This window comes from Xenopus laevis, chromosome 1L, assembly GCF_017654675.1.
Source record: "Xenopus laevis strain J_2021 chromosome 1L, Xenopus_laevis_v10.1, whole genome shotgun sequence".
Taxonomy (NCBI): Eukaryota; Metazoa; Chordata; class Amphibia; order Anura; family Pipidae; genus Xenopus; species Xenopus laevis.
This window is the reverse complement of record NC_054371.1, coordinates 112371244-112392542: the sequence shown is the minus strand read 5'-3', so window position 1 is coordinate 112392542 and position 21299 is coordinate 112371244. Positions and strand designations below refer to the sequence as shown.

General features: G+C 36.4%; 2 protein-coding genes across 2 annotated transcripts; both read right to left on the bottom strand.

Annotated features, from left to right (window-relative positions):
• Positions 1-5659: 5659 nt before the first annotated feature.
• Positions 5660-6646, bottom strand: LOC108719988 (olfactory receptor 13). The gene has a single exon (XM_018269337.2). It carries the CDS (start codon positions 6644-6646, stop codon positions 5660-5662), a length of 987 nt encoding a protein of 328 aa, XP_018124826.2.
• A 4461-nt stretch (positions 6647-11107) lies between these two features.
• Positions 11108-12081, bottom strand: LOC108719980 (NXPE family member 3). The gene has a single exon (XM_041585594.1). The coding sequence runs from the start codon at positions 11985-11987 to the stop codon at positions 11391-11393; it is 597 nt and encodes a 198-aa protein (XP_041441528.1). The 5' UTR covers positions 11988-12081; the 3' UTR covers positions 11108-11390.
• Between the last annotated feature and the right edge of the window lie 9218 nt (positions 12082-21299).

Here is a 21299-nt window from a genome sequence, read left to right as displayed (position 1 = left end):
TTATTGAAGGTGATGGGCCTAAGGTTGGATCCTGATCCAATGTTCTGTCTCATAGGTCTTCTCTCAGGTCTGCAAATGCCCCTACCATTACATTTTTTCTGAATAAATCATTATTCCAGGCCAGAAGACTGATATGCCTGAGTTAGAGGTCGGACAAGCCTCCCTCCCCTGATCTCTGGGTCAGCACTATGGCTAGTCTGGGCACTCTGGACTTCCTCATACACAAAAAGAAAGGGCAAATTGCAAGGTTCAATCAGATATGGACCCCTTTGTGGAGGAAATTCCCCCTTCCAAACATACAGTCTCCTGAAAACCCTCCGGTACTCTAATAAAGAACTGCAGCAGAGGTTCACAATTGCACAATTGGGTTTCCATAATATGTTTTATTATGACTGATATCATAAATTATGTAATATATTGTACCAATGTGATCTACAAGATGTACTCTGTCAAGTGGAATCCTGTTTTGCATTGTTCCTGTACAAGTTTATGTTGTTTTCCCCTTTTTTATATTGTCAATAAACTCACCTGAACAAAAAAAAAAAAGTCTGGAGCAGCACTATTAACTGATATGTTTTGAAAAAAAAGTTTTTCCATGACAGTATGCCTTTAAGAAATTAGATCAAGCAGCATTATTTCAAAAAGGTGTCATTTCTGCTTGGTATTCTAGCAAGCCTCAGTGATACCTGTCTGGCCTTTTCTCAAAATAAAATATCCAGTGGAAATTTCCTAAGTTTGTTTTAATGTCTTTTTGATATCTTTGACTGCTTAGTTAAATAATAATTAATTTTATCTTTAAGTGGGTAGTAACAATGAAGTAAAAACATGGTAGGGTTTGTACAATGTTCAGTACAGTAGAAACAGAAAGGTACAGTAGAAACAGTGTGCAAAGTGCCATTTTTTTTCAATCAATGCAGCATTTTTTCCCAAAATTCATTGTGGCCATCTGCAAAGTTATATTAGCTGCAATTGTGCACAATGCATAATGATTGTAATTGCTTGTAGCTTGAAATCCCCAATTCTTTCAGAGAATGTGCATATCTACCTCTATGAAAAGCAACTTTTAGCCATCTCCATCTCGGTAACATGTAATAACAAGAAAATCTGGAGAGTCTTTGCAAGTATGTAGTTTTATTATCGCACTACATGTTTCGGACCCAACTGGTCCTTCCTCTGGTGCATGTAATGAACTGAGGAAGAAATTACAGAAAGCAAAATCAAACTGATGCTTGGTCAACACAAAAGAAAACAACTAAAGTTCCTTTCTTGTTTTATTTGGGGAATGGTAGTTTTATCTGGAATTGAAGGTTTCCTATACTATGCACACAGATGCACACAAAAAGAAAATAAATGATGATGTCTCAAATCCTAAACCTGTGATTAAAGACTTTATTATGGTTTATTTTGGCTTGCATTAATTAACACCATCATATATGTTTCAGTAGGCTCATTGTAATGTCCACATTAAAATTCTATATGTGTACCAGTTTGGCATGCAACTAAAACCTTAAAAACCACTGATGTCAAAGGGTTTTTGCTAGTTCAGTAGGTCCTACTGTTGCTGGTCACTGTGCCCCTTGTATGGTGCTTCTGCCTTGATTGTGTGTACACTGCTTATCTTGTATAATTGCTTGGACATTGAACTTGTATTTTATTACCCACCTGGATTCTAAACATTTGACTTTTCCCGGCCTTGCCAGTAAGCCTGTTTGGCTGCCCATACCCTGCTTGTGCTAGAACGTTCTCTTAGCTTTGCCTTGTTGCCTGACTGAGTTTTTTTTTTTTATAGAAGTGTCTACATTCAGTTAAACATATATGTGCCTGTCTTTCTCTATTGTGTTGCTGCAATAAAGCTTATTTCTGTTTGCCAAACACTTCAATCTGCCTGTTTCCTAGCTTCCTCCTAGGTCTTTACTCTACACATACACAGTCATATGAAAAAGTTTGGGAACCCCTCTTAATTCTTTGGAGTTTTGTTTATCATTGGCTGAGCTTTCAAAGTAGCAACTTCCTTTTAATATATAACATGCCTTATGGAAACAGTAGTATTTCAGCTGTGACATAAAGTTTATTGGATTAACAGAAAATATGCAATATGCATCATAACAAAATTAGACAGGTGCATACATTTGGGCACCCTAACAGATACTACATCAATATTTATTTGAGCCTCCTTTTGTAAATGTAACAGCCTTTAGATGCCTTCTATAGCCTTTGATGAGTGTCTGGATTCTGGATGGCGGTATTTTTGACCATTCGTCCATACAAAATCTCTCCAGTTCAGTTAAATTTGATGGCTGCCAAGCATGGACAGCCTGCTTCAAATCATCCCTTAGATTTTCGATGATATTCAAGTCGGGGGACTATGACGGCCATTCCAGAATATTGTACTTCTCCCTCTGCATAAATGCCTTTGTAGATTTTGAAGTGTGTTTAGGGTCATTGGAATATCCAACCCCTGTGTAAATTCAACTTTGTGACTGATGCTTGAACATTATCCTGAAGAATTTGTTGATATTGGATTGAATTAATCCGACCTTTGACTTTAACAAGGGCCCCAGTCCCTGAACTAGCCCCACAGCATGATGGAACCTCCACCAAATGCGGTGTTGTTCTTCCAACATGCAAATCGCTTTTTGTTATGACCAAATAACAAAAGTTTTGTCTCATCAGTCCAAAGCACTTTGTTCCAAAATGACTGTTGCTTGTCTAATGAGCTTTTGCATACAAGTGACTCTATTTATGGCATCACCCTGCCATACAGATGTTCTTTGTGCAAATTGCACTGAATTGTAGAACGATGTACAGATACACCATCTGCAGCAAGATGTTCTTGCAGGTCTTTGGAGGTGATCTTTGGGTTGTCTGTAACCATTCTCACAATCCTCTGCATATGCCACTCCTGTATTTTTCTTGGCCTGCCAGACCTGTGTTTTACAGAAACTGTGCCCGTGGACTTCCATTTCCTGATTACATTCCTTACAGCTGAAACTGACAGTTTTAAACCTCTGAGATAGCTTTTTGTAACCTTCCCCTAAACCATAATACTGAATAATCTTTATTTTCAGATCTTTTTAGAGTTGCTTTGAGGATCCCATGCTGTCACTCTTCAGAGGAGAGTCAAACAAAAGCACAACTTGCAATTGGTCACCTTAAATACATTTTCTCATGATTGGACACACCTATGAAGTTCAAGGCTTAAGGAGCTAATCCAACCAATTTGGTGTTGCCGGTAATCAGTATTCAGCAGTAACATTCATTCGAATTAGCAACATTACAAGGGTACCCACATTTTTGCACAGCCAGTTTTTTCACATTTTAATTAATTTCATACAACTGAATACTACTTCACTGAAAATCTTTGTTCAGAAAACACAACAGTACTCAGATGTTCCTGGTAAATGAAAGACCACTGTTATTGTTGTGGAGTAAATTATTATGCAGGCTGAGAGGGGTTCCCAAACTTTTTCATATGACTGTATATATTACATGCATGTACTAGTTAGCCACTGTGTTCTTATGGAATGCCTGTAAGACACTTACACTTCATGTGCTAAAGTTAGCCAACAAATAAAAAACAAACAAATACAAAAGTATTCTAGAAGTGATACCTATATTGCAAGCTTTCAGAGCACCAAGGCCCCTACAAAACTTCCCTGTGTATTCTACATGGGGCCTTACCAGGGCTTTGTAAAGAGAGGCAATGACCCTCTCCCCTTGTGAATCTATATATCCCTTTTAATACAGGGCAATAGCTTATTGTCACTTCCTCTACTGAATGGCATTGCTTGCTACAACTAAGTTTATTAACATGAGTACCCTTGGTACTTCTACATAAAGTATGTGTCTTACGTAATGCCATTAGGGTGTAAGTGAATTGCCTATTTTCTATCACAGATGCATAACCTTAAACATTCACTGAATCTCAGCTGCCCAGTCTACCAATATATCCGTGTAGTAATGTCACAAATGGACACCCTGCTAGACTTACACACAGTGGAACCTTGGTTGAAAAGGTAGGAAAGCTCAAGGATTGATTAGCTAAAGAAGGGTCTAATGGTAAGGCTATGGACACACAGGCTGTTTCCAGCTGCTGTTGTCAGCCTGCGTATTTGGGCTGATCTCAGCCTGTGTGTGACTGGACAAAGGCTGATTGGATTCAAATCAATGGAGCTGGGGTACTGGGCAGATCTGCTTCTCTCAGCCTGCATAATAACGCAGGCTGAAAACAGCCGCTAATAACAGCCTGTGTGTCCATAACCTTAGTGTGGTATATGGAAATATATTAATAGGCATTTAACAAAATCAATAGAAGGGTGCATACATCTTCACAGTGAAGACAGTGAGATTGTGGAATGCCCTGCCAGATAATGTTGCGGCGGCTGATTCTGTTAATGCCTTTAAGAGTTGCTTGGATGATTTCTTAGACAGACATAATATCATAGGCTATTGTGATACTAAAATCTACTATTAGTATAGATATTGGTATATATAATTTATGTGTGTGTATGGGGGGGTCGGTGTGTGTGTGTGTATGGATGCTGGGTTTCATTTGGAGGGGTTGAACTTGATGGACTTTGGTCTTTTTTGAACCCAACTTACCTATGTACATCAAACATCCAAATACTGACCGATACAGGAGGTAAAGAGTATCATGTCCATCAGAGCTTATAACATTATGTTATCTTGCCTGACCACAGAATACTTTCTAGTACACATGCACAAATACTATAGTCTTCACCATGAATTTATTAATCTGGCTCTGCATAATTTACAAAGGTACACAGCTCAGTAAAGCTATTGTATATGGCATCTTTTAAACATAAACCATGCCTCTCCCCCAACTTTCATTAATACTTCTGATAAGAGCTGTTGTTTTAGTTTGAAGTCCTTAAAGGGATACTGTCATGGGAAAAAATGTCTTTTTCAAAATGAATCAGTTAATAGTGCTGCTCCAGCAGAATTCTGCACTGAAATCCATTTCTCAAAAGAGCAAACAGTTTTTTTTATATTCAATTTTGAAATCTGACATGGGGCTAGACATGTTGTCAATTTCCCAGCTGCCCCTGGTCATGTGACTTGTGCCTGCACTTTAGAAGAGAAATGCTTTCTGACAGGCTGCTTTTTTTCCTTCTCAATGTAACTGAATGTGTCTCAGTGGGACATGGGTTTTTACTATTGAGTGTTGTTCTTAGATCTACCAGGCAGCTGTTATCTTGTGTTACTGAGCTGTTATCTGGTTACCTTCCCATTGTTCTTTTGTTTGGCTGCTGGGGGGAGAAAGGGAGGGGGTCATATCACTCCAACTTGCAGTACAGCAGTAAAGAGTGATTGAAGTTTATCAGAGCACCAGTCACATGACTTGGGGCAGCTGGGAAATTGACAAAATGTCTAGCCCCATGTCAGATTTCAAAACTGAATATAAAAAAATCTGTTTGCTCTTTTGAGAAATGGATTTCAGTGCAGAATTCTGCTGGAGCAGCACTATTAACAGGATTCATTTTGAAATTTTTTTTTTTCCCATGACAGTATCCCTTTAACAGTACATAGCAGAGATACTATAACATTTCCTGAAACCTGCTTTAATAATGCTGAGTAATGGTACATCCAGCTAAACTATTTTACAGTTTTTCTTGACATGCATACATGTTAGAATATCTTAAAATCCACATTTACTTTGAACAATTGAACATTTTTTTGTATTTAAAATATCTTCTACAGCACTGTTTGACATGAATATTTTTTTAAGGGCTACCTTAATATCTTTATTACGTAGACTATAGATAATGGGGTTGAACAATGGGGTAAATACGGTATAGAGGAGAGATACACATTTATTTAAAGTAACTGAATGACCTCTGAAGGGAACCATGTATTTAGTGATCAGGGTTCCATAATATGCAGAGACGACTGCAAGATGAGAGCTGCATGTGGAGAAGGCTTTTTTTCTGGCACTGGTAGAAGGTATCTTGATGATTGTATGCCAGATGTAACCATAAGTCACAACGATAAAGATAAATGGGAAAACAATTGTTGGAACAGAGCATATGAAGACTTCCCTTTCGACAAGGGAAGTGTCTGAGCAAGAAAGCTCCATAAGAGGGGCAAAATCACAGTAAAAATGGTCAATAACATTAGAACCACAAAAATTTAACTGAAATACTGGAATGACAGCAATTAATGGCAACATCAAACCTAACATCCATGACAAGAGTGCAAGACGGAGGCAAAGCTTCTCATCTATAATAGAAGTGTAATGTAATGGGTGGCAGATAGCCAAATAGCGATCATAAGACATCGCCATGAGCAGGAAACACTCTCCAATGGTTGAGGCACATAGCAGGTAAAATTGGGTAAGACACCCAGTAACTGACATTGAACTCCCTTCTTCCAGTAATACCCGTAACATATTTGGAACTGCATTAGTAGTGAGAAGTATGTCTGATAAGGACAAGTGGCTCAGGAAAAAGTACATTGGTGAATTAATTATTTTTCCTATTGAGACCAAGACAATAATCACTAGATTGCCTGCTAAAGTCAAAATATAAATTATGAGAAACAGGAGGAAAATTAAGATTTTCAAATTGTAAGGACTTTTAAATCCCAACAGCTGGAATTCTTTTATAGTTGTTATATTCTTATACATTTCCTGTTAATGAAAAAATAAACATTTTACAGGCAATTTTCATGTTTAACAGCAAAGTTTTTTATATAATATATTTTATTTGTCTAATAATTTAGCAGTTATTCTTTACCTTTTAGGTACAAACATATACAAAAACTATTAGCCTCATGCTAGTTCAGGTATAGGATCCATTATCCGTAAAAACCCGTTACCCAGAAAGCTCCAAACTACAGGAGGGTCATTGCCCATAGACTCCATTTTATCCAAATAATCTAAATTTATTAAAATTATTTTCTTTTGCTCTGTAATAATTAACCAGTACCATGTACTTGATCCTAAGTTAGAAATAATTAATCCTTATTAGAAGCAAAACTAGCCTAATGATGTATTTAATGTTTACATGATTTTCTAGTAGAAGGTCCAAATTATAGAAAGATCCATTATCTGAAAACCCCCAGGTACCAAGCATTCTGGATGACAGGTCCCATATCAGTCTAGTAGGTTTTCACTTAGTAAACATTACATTAATACAATAGTAGTTTAGTGTCTTAGCTTTGAATCCGGTATATTATATCGCAGACACTTTCCAAGATGGTGACCCCCTTTGACAAGTTTGAAGTCCTGGATCATTGTTGTTATTGAGAAGCTGAAACTTTAGGCTGGTGCAATATGTTCAATATATAAAATATGGCATTTTTAGCCAAATTAATTTTTAGGGTTTAGAAACATATTAAATTTGTACTTATAAGTTGGAAGCATCAAGTATGTATAAGATATGTTTAATTAAATGTTAAGTTGGATTTGAGTTGTTTGATGTTAATAGAATGCCTAGATGTTTTTATCTTGGACTTGTGAACTTTGTTTGCACTGTACCCTACTCTATTGCTTATCATCTTTCCAGCCTATGATTAAGTGTTTATCACGAAACCTGTAACGCTGTGGACACAATAAACTTCACTATGATCTTTATCTGCCTTGTGGAAGATTGCCAAAAACTTTATGGAGTGCCTGCTTTGTCCGCTCCCCGTGCTGAGGGCTCAGGGCGGCACACCTGGGCCTCTTCCCAAGTGTGGTGAGTTACCTATTTCTACTTGCAGACCCTAAACTACAGATTCATTTTTGTTTGCACTGTACCCTATTCTATTGCTTATCATCTTTCCCCATCTCAAAAGTGTACTTGCTAAGCCACCTATCCTCTGTCCCCATTGCAAGGATCTGCTAGATGTCCCAGACACTTCTTAAACATTTTTTTTGCCTGGAACAGATCAGCCTGGAGGGTAGAGGATACGTCACAGAATATGGACTAAGAGTAAACAAGGACTTTAGCCTCTGATTGGTCAGAGCTGACGCTTTGGAAACCCCCTTTCAGGGGTATAAAAGAGCCATCAAAGGGCACTGGTTTAGAAGTGCTCATGTAGTAGCACATGAGTGTTTCCCACGCAAATAAACATTATCTGATTATTTACCCTATTAGTCTAGGTGGCATTCCTTTATTGCTAACAGAATGATAAGTGATGATGTTTGTGAAGATTCTCATTCATCCAGGTCATGGTAAATCTATAGAAATATGTCAAATCAACTAGACTTGCTGTGTTTTTCCTTGAAGATGTTTCAAGTTTTACAAGTTATTCTGAATTGAGAAAGCCAGTTGGATGACTGGTGAAACGTCTTCAGGGAAAAAACACAGTCCAGTTTATAAGTTTATAAACAGGGGTCTCATTCATGGCTTTTTACACCTGATAAACTCTAAAGGATCTTGCCGCCAAAAATGTTTATAGAACAAATGTATATCAAACATTTCTAGTGTTAATTGTTTTGTTCCTAGGCTAACTTTATAGGACACATATTTTATGAGAACACTGTAACAGAGTTACTGAGGGTGAAAAAAAGTTCAGGATTTACAAATAAGGCAAAATAAATGTTAACCTCAATTGTATAATTGTATTGTATACATTTTGCATTGTCCAATTTTCTCATGTAGAATAACATTTTGGTCACATGCAAAACAAGATGTACCTGAGCACTGTCAACAAATCATGTTCACATGGGTAGGTATAGCAGGAAGGTTTTCTGGATGGAAATTTTTTATAGGTGTTGTTCACCTTTACACTAACTTTTAAGTATGATGTACTGAGTGATATTCTTTAAGAAATTGTTTTTAATTTATTATTATTGCACTTTTTGAGTAATTTCACTTTTTATCACAGCAGCTCTTCAGTTTCTGCTTGCTAGTGCCCAAATTACCCTAGCAACCCTGAATTGATTTGAATGAGAGATTGGAAACGACCTGAAAAGAAAGATGAGTAATAAAAATAGCAACAACAATACATTTGTAGTCTTTTGGAGCATGTTTTTTTAGATGGGGTGACCCCTCATTTGAAAGCTGTAAAGAGTCAGATGAAGAAAGCAAATAATTCAAAAACTATAAAAATGAAAAAATAAAATACAACTGGAAAGTTGCTTAGAATTAAGTTAACTACAGTTAACGTAAAGATGAACCACCTCTTTAACATGCAGAACTAAGAAAAGAAAAGCTGAAGTGGTGGGAGTGCCTTACCATGTTTTCTTCATTGCAAAAAATGCATTTTATCATCCTCTTTTTAAATGGCCAAGTCATAAAAATCTCATTCATTTGTCTCAGTCTGGCAGTCAATGGCTTCTAGAGGCTGGCATCTCAAAGAACATGTTTAGGTCATTTATAAAGAGAACTTTTAGAATGGATTTTATTAGAGAGGCCATTATTTTCTTCTATGTAGTAAGAGTGAGAAATTCCATAGCAAAGGATTACCTTCATTTAGCTCCTGCATAATATATTAGCTCCTGCATAGGAAGCTCTGAAAGATGACAAACTACACACTGCATGTATGAAAGACATGATGTAAAAATGTCAAACTCTAATAAAATAATTTCTAGTCTAAAAAATTCAAGCCTCAGTCTGCAAATGCACCATGAACAAGGAGTAATACACAGCCACAATAAAAAGAGTATGAAAGACTACCAAAACAAAAATAAATTGCAAAAATTAGTTCAATACTGAGGTTGTAAACTCAATGTTAATCCAATTTGTAATATATATAATTTCTAACAGAGTATCCAGCTATTTTGTATCCATTCTCAGGTTGCAAATATAAAATGTAAAAAAAAATTACACATTTACAAGTATGTCTTAAAGAGTAAAATGTGTATATTGGTACCTTAATATAAAAAGAATAGCTGCCTTCAACAGTATGTGCTCCTGGCAGCAGCACTGTTCTTTTCTCTTTCCGATCAGATCACTTTTATATTCTTAGCAGAGTTTAGGAAATTGGTCCTTGAGGGATTATAACCATAACATATTCCAATCAAAAATTACCAGTTGTGTTTAATATTTTAATTTGCTTCTACTAGGTCCCAAAGAGGTCTTGCTTTGTACACACAAACAGAAATACTTCTCTCTTAATTATTTCTTCACTTGGGCTAGTGAATTTACAAAAGAAGGTTCAGGTTATGAGAACGGCTATTGAAAGCAATGTTTTCAAAGGGGATAAACCCATATTTTTATTATGTCATATAGCAGAGAAAATACCTGCCTTTTACATGACTAAGATACTAAACCGCAATATAGCAATTCACAGAGCTGAACAAGCAATTATATAGGTGATGAGCATTCAAAATACATTATGAGGATTTATTATCCAGAATGCATGACACCTGGGGTTTTAAAAAAACAAAAACATTTAAACATTAAATAAACCCAGTAGGGCTGTTTTGCCAATATAGATTGATGCAACTTATTTAGCTGTAACTGTTTTATTATTACAGAGAAACAAATTTGAGTTGTTTGCTTAACATATACACTACAGGAGATGGCCTTCCCATAATTCTAAGCTTAGTGGATAACAGGTTTTTAGATAAGGGATCCCAAACCTGTATATCATTTGCCAATTTGACTATACAAAATAACAGCCACATTAGCTAATACCACTGCTGATATGATCATTCAGAAGTAAAGTGAATTATTGGATCAAGTCGGTGAACCCATTTATGGCTAAACAGGTAGATTGCTGGCCAGTTTGACTACAGATAACTATAGCCAAAGTTTAGGAATAAAAACAGTTCTTATCTGATCATTCAGAAGTTACATGAATGAAAAGATCAGATGGGTGACTACATGAATTTACCTTGACTAAATGGTTGTGTATAAGCAACAATATGATCATCACGAGAATGGTTTTTCCAACATACCTTATAAGAATCACTAGTCAGAACAGATTCTGAAGGAATATAAGTCCTTTCAAAGATTCACATCATGCTTATTGTATTTACCAGTGCATAATTCTGCCCTATTTATTTGTCTCCATCCTTTCTCCTTTTAGTATACTTTTCTGTCACCGGTGACCTGCTTATTATCAACAAAAACATAAAATAGTTTTAAATACCCCAAAAAAAACTCAAAATAACTGAAGACAATTTTTTTTAAAAAAGTTTGGCTCAGATGTTTTGCTCATCCAAAATGTGTTCATTATGTAGAAATAGGCATGGAAGGAGATTTATTTTTATTGTGTTAATTCAATGTAATCATTTTGAAAAATACCCGGCTATAGAACATCCATCACATCCAACCAAAGACATCATACTCTGAGCAGTCTGCTCATACTCTGGAAACATTTTATAAATACTTGCCATCCAACAATACAGAACAAAATTAATTTTTGCTGAAGTCCATGTCCAAAATGATATCAGCGATGATGATACAGTAGTTGACCTAAGGTATAATAAATTAAATTCAGTGAGGACAGATATAGGACAGCAACATGCTAACTTCATTCTTGATGACTGGTTCTTCTGGGTGCAATGCCTCTGGAAGGTAATGACAAGATGTCATCTCCCATGCATCTACTACAATCACAGGGAGGGAAGAAAACATTACTCGTAGTAATTTGTTAAACTGAAAAGCAATCCAGTTATTGCTGTATACTGTGTTATCACCAGTGTTGGCTGATTTAATGAGAACCTTTGTCTCAGGACTTCTAAGAATTAACATCCTTACAGCTTCCCGCAGTTTTCTCAACCAACGCACATACACATTCACAGGGTAAGTTGTGAAATGAGCCCAGCCAGACAGCACAACTACTGTAAATGGTCCACCTCCAATACCTGAGATCTCATTAACTATATAGTGTAGATCAGCAGCTTTCATTTTAAGAGTTTTAAAGGGCAAACCATGACACCTCCAGCTCATCACAATATTTGACTCGGTGTCCACAGCTAGTAGTGGGCCTGGATTATATGGTTTATGAAGGTCCATCCTCTTTAGTGCTAAGATGAAGAAATCAGATGTTAAAGGGTAAAAAAAAGTTAGTACTGCCAGATTCGATTTCATGAGAAAAGCTTTTCTGCTAATTCAGTTCCAGATTGTCCCATAGAGCCAGATGCAATTCAATGAGGAAAACCAAGTTTATCATATAAAAATTCTATTTAAAGGAGAAGGAAAGCAACGGAGGCATTTTATTGCCAATAGATTAGCTGCAATAGTGCAAGCTAGAATGCTATATTTATTCTGTAGAATGTTTTACCATACCTGAGTAAAAAGCTCTAGAAACTCTCTGTTTGTTTAGGATAGGAGCTGCAGTATTAACGTGGTGTGACATCACTTCCTGCCTGAGTCTCTCCCTGCTCTGGGCTCAGATTACAGTAGAAAAGGGAGGGGGGTGGGGAAGAGGAGCAAACTGAGCATGCTCTTGCCCAGGGCAATGAGGTTTAAGCTGAAGGCAGGAAGTCTGATACAGAAGCCCATGTGTACACAATAGAAGGAAAGAAATGCAGTTTTTCTTTTGACAGGGGACAGGGGACTTTGAGGGTTTACTGGTATATTTAGATGGACCTTTCTGATAAGGCTTACTTAGTTTTAACCTTTCCTTCTCCCCTTAAGTCTATGTGAAAATACTGCAACTTAATTAAGAACTTAATAACTTAAAAAAAAAAAATCTCCTCAAATTGATTCTCGCCCATACGTTTTCACGAGATAAACCATAACATTTTTTCCTCATTGAATTGCATCTGGCTTATAATGACTTATTAAAACATTTTCTTCAGTTTACAAAAAGATCACAACACTTTGGGTTTCTATGGAATTATTAGACAAAAGCAGGATTAACACTCAATAATGCAATAATTTGGTTCTTCATTTTGGCTTCCTGGAGGAGCCAGGATGGTACACTGGGTGCATCACAAGGGCCCAGCATGCAAATAAAATCTTGAATCGCAGTACAAAAAGGAGACTGCCTTGATAAGTACTTCTTGACAGTTTTTAATTTAATACTGTATTTTAGGGAAAATAACATTTGGTTGGCTGGGGTCCATTTCTTTTTGAGGCATGATTTTCTTACTGAGGCACATAATGGAAGACAATTTATTGGGAGAAACAATATGCAATTGGGGGACAGTTGAAGGAATGGGGCTTATGATGAACACTTTATGACTCTTGTTTTCATAAAAAAGTTATTTTCTGAGCAGTTTTCCCGATTTTTTTTCCCGGCAAATCGGGAAAACTGAAGCTACTCCATGTTTGGTACTTGTGAGGTATATAATTAGAATCCCAGTATACTCTTCCCTTTCCCTTTGTTGTGACTGTTTTGTTAGAAGGAGTCCATTGTTCAGGGGTATTTTTCTGTGCACTGGTAATCGAATTATCTACCTCATAGTTTCAAACCATAAATAAAGAATATGTTCCTGTCAGGCCCTGACATTTACAGATCAAGCTCTTTATTTGAAACACTTACTAGGAATAAATTTCACAAGGTATTCAAACCACTGACGCAGTGTGGAGTCTCCAAACATCAATATATTCTTCTCTTGAAGACATGTTCTGGCATCAGATGGAAGTCTGAATTGGCGATTAAGACACTGCAGTGAGATCCATGTATCATTGTAGTAGAACCCTGAAGGATGTGCCTCCAGCTGGTTTACAGTGCAAACAGGAAGTGGTTTCTTTAGAACTAATAGAGAGGGAGCAATTTTCTATTGTAAGATGCTTGTTACGTTTTCGGGTAATAGCAAATAGTTAAAACTATTTCATTGAGATTATTATGCTAGGTTCAACAGAACACTTTAGTAGAGAGCAAGGAAGAAATAATAATGCAGATATTTAGCCTGACCATACCTCTACAGGAAATAAAAAGTGCCAAAAATAACACATTTACTAAGATAGATACATGAAAATACTAATGGGGGAATGTAAAAAAAGTCGGTAATGGAAAAATATTCGCAATGCGAAAAGTGAACAAATTTACCTTTGTGGGAATTTAATATAGCGTTTGAGAACCCGGAAACTGTTAAGCGACAACTTCTGATAGTGGAAGACGGTTTGCAAATTTTATAGTTAGCGCTAGTGCGCAGTGAATGTAATAAAATTTCTTACTGAAAAAGTTATGTTTGCTCCAAAAGATTACAACACCTTCAAGCACTTCTTAAAAGTGGGCAATGCGCAATTAAAATTCGCGATCTAATAACAGTTTAAGGAAGAGTATTATATTGCGAAAGGAGACTTTTTATTCTTACTTGTGCTAATTGTTTTGCTCTTTGCGACTTTTATTATTCCCCCATAAGTGTGGTGATTTTACATAAAGAGCACATTTATAGTTATTTTTATGGCAACTCCCATCCGATGTAATGGAATATGAACCAACCACCCATCTCCTAATACCCCAACATCTTATTTATAATTGATACACTATACGGTTCACTTAAAATTTACCATTAATTATAAAAGTTTTATGAAAGTTTTTAGTTTGCTGTAGACAGTGATACAAAGGTAAAGAAAATAAAGAAGAGGAATAGAAGAAAAGTAAAAAGAAAGAGAGTAATGGAGGGATGAGAAAGGGGAACCCTTATGATTCCATTCAATAACAATCTGTGGGGCTCGTTTATAAACACTGGGCAAATTTGCCCATGGGCAGTTACCTATAGCAACCAATCAGTTATTAGCTTTTTAAAGCCAGCTGCAAGTAGAACAATGAATGCAGCAATCTGATTGGTTGCCATGGATTACTGCAAATTTACCCAGTTTTGATAAATGACCCCAGTAACTGTGAAAATCTTATTACACGCTAGACCTAAAGTTTTTGTAATTGCTGCAGATGCAATTTTTTTGTTATTTAGCCTTTTCACTGTAGTTTGCTCATCTACATGGTATTACAACAGTTACATAGTTACAACTATGTAACTATGTAACTATTAAAATGGCCTGGGTTCCTAAAGGAACATTTTTAAATTGGAAGGCCATACTGGGCCGATAAAAGCTGCTGACAAACCGAGTCGGCAGCTTATCGGCCCGTGTGTGGGACCCTCCAACAGGCTTCCCTGATCGACATCTGGCCGAAAGACAGCCAGATGTTGATCGGGCAGGGTTAAAAATCCAGTTGAATCGCAGCCGCATCTGTTCATTGATGCGGTCCCACGATCCGATCACCTGTATTGGCTTAATTGTGGACATATCAAGGAAAGATCCACTTGTTTTGTGAAATCGCTTAACGAGCGGGGATCTCTACGTGTTTGGCCACCTTAAGTCACTAACATCATTACTGCTGCTCATATATCTCTGGTATGTCGATACAGTCCTAAGCCATGAGTTAGTAAGAATCGTAGTTTTAACAGTACACTTCCCCCTGTATACTTGTATCTTACTCAGCCCTGGTAGTAAGCTAGGTGTTATGGAGGGACAATTATATATACATAATTATTTTTGTGCTTGTTCATCATAAATATTACTACAAATACATTTTTTTATAATACTCAATATTTTAAAGATAAGGCAAGCAGTGGTCTATTTAGCAATGGTAAAAGTATCTCTACATACCTTTGGTGTTTTCGGACAAAACATTAAGTGGAGTTATGGAAACTGGTACAATTTGGTTTGTAACAGATCTGTAGAGAATATAGACTGGTACAATTTAAATTAAAAAAAACACTAAACCACATTAAAACACTGATTAATCCAAACGTTTCACTGATTGTGTTCCCACTGTGAATTAGTTGAAATAGATGGTGCCTGAACCTGTGCCATCACTTACAAGGAATGATATTTTATCTTAAAAGTAGTGGATCTACTATAAAGGCACTTTGAGACAGTGGAGTTCTTAAAGGTTTTTAATTATTAGTCTACAGGTTGGTCTGTTTTATTGTTTTAATAGTCACCCTGCACTTAATGTGTTCTTAGTAATATTTATGGTTATGATTATATTGAAAAATGTACATTGCTGGCTATACAAGTAGCTCTATGCAACATATACACAACATATATACACACACATGTGTCTTTAATACTTAACTGTGGGTCAATGTATTAGTTATGCCATCTCTGTGGAAACTTTCTAAACTGAAGAGCTGCAGATAGCCTTAAAAACCTGATTTTTTTTCTGTTCCTTTTAATATTCACATGCAGCAAAGTTTGATGAAAAAAAACCTTTAAACTGAAAGTGAATCCAAAAATTGAATTTCGGGGGTTATTTATGAAAACAAAGTAAACCAAACTCCCTTCCACGAATTGAACTCATTTATGAATAATTTTTCTTGAAAAAAAACATCAAAACACTTTAACAAAATCAAGCATCATTTGTATCATTTAATTGACCCTCCAAAAACTCGATTTTATTGAATTGTCACTGAGAAAACTCTACTTTTTCAGATTATCAAACGAAAACCCTGACTTTATCAGATTATCGGGCTCAGATCAGAATGTCAAGAAACAACTTCAGGGACATCTGCCATTGACTTGTACATGACTTCGACAGGTTTAAGATGTAGGATGTTCGGATTATGATTTTTAGCATCTTGGGGGTATAATAAATCTCTAAAAATTTGAGTTTTCCCCTTAAAAACCTCGACCAGATAAATATGAGGTTTAATATATGGGCCCCTTTGTTTACAAGTGTAGTAGAAGAATTGAATCCTAAGGAACTTACTAGCATACATTCATTACAAATTTGAATTAATTTTAAATTATATGCAAATGCAATTGCTGTGGAAAGCAGTATTTGCTCATGGCTTTCTCTACTCCTGGCTGACATCTAAACAATGCTGCAACAGTCACTTCTCCTTTAGCAAAGACAGGCCCGTAAATCAGTGGTGCTGTTGCATTGTTTCAAAGGTCGATCTTAGTGATGGACGAATTTATAATTTCGCTGCAAATTTGCATGTTTCGCCCGCCGGCGAATAAATTTGCAAATTTTCCGCGAAGATTCGCTGGGGAAAATTTTGATGCCAGCGATGGTTCTGACGAATTTTGGCCGTCAAAATTGCAGTTCCGGGAATTTTTCGAGAATTTCACAGGAACTTTGCAAAATAATTTGTATTACCAGGGTTTTCCTGCTTTGGTGCATTTCTCATATCTACCACTAGATAGGGTTTTAAGATTATAACATTGCAAACAAATCCTTCTGCAGAGGTGTCATATAGCTGCTATCTGGTTAGCTGCCTATTGTTCTGTTGATGGTCTGCTGGGGAGGGAAGGGAGGGGAGTGATATCACTCCAACTTGCAGTGCAGTAACGAGTGACTGAAGTTTATCAGAGCACAAGTCACATGACCTGAGGGCTCCTGGGAAACTGACAATATGTCTAGCCTATGCCAAAATTAAATATAAGGGCAGAGACACAAGCTGCTATTTCGGGAGATTAGTCGCGATTGGGCAACTAATTTCCCCGAACTGCCTTCCCGCCGGCTAGAATGTTTCCTTGTGAGGCAACTTCGGGCGACTTTGGAAAACAAAGCTTTCCGAGTGTCATCCTGCCAGTGATTTACATTTTAGCTGGCGGGAAGGCAGTTCGGGGAAGAAGAAGGGATTTGTCCCTGGGCAACTAATCACCCGAAATAGCAGCGTGTGTCTCTGCCCTAAAAAAATATGTTTGCTCATTTAAACCGCGGATTTCAGTACAGAAGTCTGCTGGAGCAGCACTACTAACTGATGCATTTTGAAAAAAACAAGTTTTCCAGCTACAGTATCTCTTTAAATACCCAGGTTCAAAGGTCAACAAACAATAAAACTGTTGGAATTTATGATGTGATGAAAATATTTTGGCATGGCATCGAAAACCCACCTTTTCAAGAAAACATCTTCTTCTTTGGTGGTTACTTTTCGCTCTCCCCCTGTGGAATGGTAGACCCAAGAATCACATGGAAGAACTTTGGGATGGACACAAACCCACTTTTCTCCACTGTGTTGGTCAACAAATTCACAGACATTGCTTTTCAGAAGCTCAAGATTACACTCCACTACTTCCCTTGTACCATTACGCTCAAAATAGCCATGGAAATATACCTGTTCAATAGATGGGATGGGATTGTTGAATAACCTAAACCATTTACAGAATTACAAGCTTGGGCAGCATAAATCGCTCTGTGTGACATTTTTAGGATTATTCTTGATACCTTGGTGTAGACAATAGACAGTCACTAAACAAAGGTGAGCTCTTGGTTTCACCAACATTTTTCAGACATTTAAAAATGCCAATTTCACAAGTAAAACCCTTGAAATTAACATTTTAATTGTATTTGTGTAAATACAATACATTTTATTTAAATGTATAATTTTCTTGCATGTAATAAGGAAAGTAGAAGCTTTCTAATCAATTAAAAATGTATCTTGTTTTGAATTAAATATGTTAGATTCCATCTTTAGAACATACCCTGAGTCATCTACACAACTTTTGTCTGCAAGAAACTATTAGGTTTAGATCGAGAACCCAAAAAATTAAACAAAACTTCCTGGATTTTTTTTTTAAAAAATCGTATTAATGTAAAAAACAGTCAATTAATCTATAAATTTATGGGTAACAACATATACTAATAACACAGTTTCCTGTTCAGATGACTTCTTCCATTCACATTTCACTTTAGACTAGCTTTTCCTGATTTTCCTGATTTTCCCAGCAGAGAGAAATTGGTTAGATTCTTAGTTTGTTTGCTTGCTGAGTATTGCAGCATTTGTTTCTTCTGTTATAGGTTTGCCTTGTATGTATTTTTCCTATAACACTACTTTTGGATTTCTCCATTATATATTATGCTTTAACCAATAAAAAATCTGGAAAAGAAGGAATTAAATAAGTTAGTTTTTACATTCTTCTCTTAGCTATCTGCCAGTATATAGGGAGACTTGGGGATGGAGTTGGTTCTTTGAGAGATAAACAGTACATACAGTAATTTAGGTAATACTTTCCCTTTCCTTAACTGATACAATAAATAAAATATATATTATTGCTGAAAAGTTAAGTCTTCTCAAATAAGAAGATTATTTCAGTATACCTTATCTGGGCGGTATACTTGCTTTGCTTGGAGGATGGCGATGGCTTCACTAGAATAAATAAGTCTTACAGAGATGTAGGTCTTGCCTGGCCATGCTAGTAAGAATGAGGCTGTGTAGCTTCCATTGCCATGGTCTGTGACTGAACCCACCACTCCAGCTTTCATTTCTGGGGAATAAAGTTTTACTTGGAAGAAATCCCCACCATAACCTTTTGGATGTCCATGATGATCTCTAGCTCTAATTAGGACTTCAATATATTCCCCAACATAATACGATGTACGTGATGATTTCACATGGTACTTAGAGGTCTTAGCACTGGTTGAATTCTCAAAGTGTGGGAAGCCAACAGGAGTTGCCCATTCTATTAGTTTCATAATATTTTGAAGTTCTGTATCACCAGTCTGTGACATTGTCTGTTGTAGACTGTGCCCCATCAGCACAGAACCAGTTATTGCATTGGGAGGATATTGTCTGTCTGTATTCTGGAACCTGTAGAGGAACCTGTAAAAGAACTGTAGAGTGAAATTATGAATAAATATAGGATACATAATTTTACTCTTTCAGATTGGTTTTATACAAGTAGACACGTTTATAAGCAACATTACATTTTCAGAAGCAGTTTTGTGTGGAATGTACAGGTTTTCTCCAGAACCATTTATGAGAGATAAGCATATGTTTTTTGGATTTACTTTTTTACTTTCTACAGTAGTTGTAAACAACTGTAATAATTTTTGAACCTTGATACAAAACCACCTGTTGTCACGTACTTGAATGTGTGTTGCATTTTTGGCAATGAGGTTATATGAGAGTGAGTTATTTACCAGTGTTGTAATGTCTTGTAATGCAAAATTTATTGCACCTATAATATTATGAGAATAGCCGTTTTTTTTTTCAATTCAATGTTTCTTTTGATATATAAAAGGATAAAAGAGCCAGTTTTGGGGGCAATATTCAGTGTACATGCATGGGACTTTCAATTAGGAAGTAGCACGCTCTTTACACTACTTTTTTTATACAATTTATCTGGTGTACAGTAGTAACAGAATTCATGCAACACACCCACTATTCCCTCAGTCCCATTTACATGCAGGCTGCAGAATACGCACTGCAAAACCCTGCAAATTATTCAAGGTAAAACAATTACCATCAATCAAAATATACAACAGTAAAGTACAAAGGATCAGCACAGGATTATCTGCCCTGTACAAATAAGTGAACAATTATACGTATAGAGTTTAAATATGCTGAAACGTACTCTGGGAAAAATTGTGATTTCAACTTACACCTTTCTAGTGTTATTAAAGGGGGTGATTCCTTTTTTAGTCTTATTGCTTAGTAGGCTTCTACTTTTTTTTATTGTCATGTTTTATTTTTTATGAACAGTTTCTATAATATATACATTTTAAAATTGCATATTCCAGCTTGTCTCCAGCTTTACTGTATGGCTTCCCTGCTACATGCTGAACTTTGGTCGGTTACTAGGAAAGATCTTTTCAACTAATCTTCTCTGGCAGTATATATCTCAATATATGTCTATTTATATTTATAATTGCCTTGTGCACACCTACTTGTTTTTTATTTTTAACCCCAGTGCTGTTACCGTGTCCATGTAATATAACAAACTAATATTTTTTTTAAAACATGTTGTGCACACCAAAGTTTTTGGTCCAGATCATAACTGAAACATCAATGTGTACAACATGTTTTAAAAGATATTAATAAAGCTTTGAATTTTTTAAGTTCTGGTGGGCGCTGCAACCTATTGCAAGATTATATTACGTAGACATGGTAGCAGCACTCGGGTTGAAGATATAACAAGTAGGTATGCACAAGACAATTTGCTACCAATTAGACAACAATAACATTTTGCAGCTGAATCTATCCACTATTCCTAATTTTTTCTTGCATAATGTAATATAGTAGAAATATGTTTTCTATGGGTAGGCAAGTGAGTTGTTTGAGCATAAAATAGGACAGGGCACCAACGTTGTCATATAATAGGACTTTTCATTCACTTTATTTGACAGCTTAAAGGCACACATCCTGTTTACAGGTTTTTGTTGGGCAGTTTCGACAAGCTACATTAGCCACAATACAAAACAAAAAAAATTCTGCTCATCTCAGTAATACCTTACACTTTCCCTCTCTATACAAGAACCAAGGAGAGCACGTGAAACAAAAGCACAGACAGACACCTGTCTCTTACAGAACTTTACACTGTTGTTCACAGCTCTTCACCCCCCAGGGACCTCCTGTCCTAACTCCAGTAAACCTATTCCAAGGGTTCTACTCCTAGGGAAACACCAGCAACCCAGACAGCTTCATCAACCCAAGGAGCAAGGTCTTACACTCGCAGGGAAGAGCAACCAGGTGTGGGGCACATACCTTTTACCTG

What these genes read in the sequence shown, in the direction of transcription:
- LOC108719988 (XM_018269337.2), bottom strand. Translation starts at nt 6,646, where the DNA reads ATGTATAAGAATATAACAACTATAAAAGAATTCCAGCTGTTGGGATTT.
- LOC108719980 (XM_041585594.1), bottom strand. Translation starts at nt 11,987, where the DNA reads ATGAAATCGAATCTGGCAGTACTAACTTTTTTTTACCCTTTAACATCT.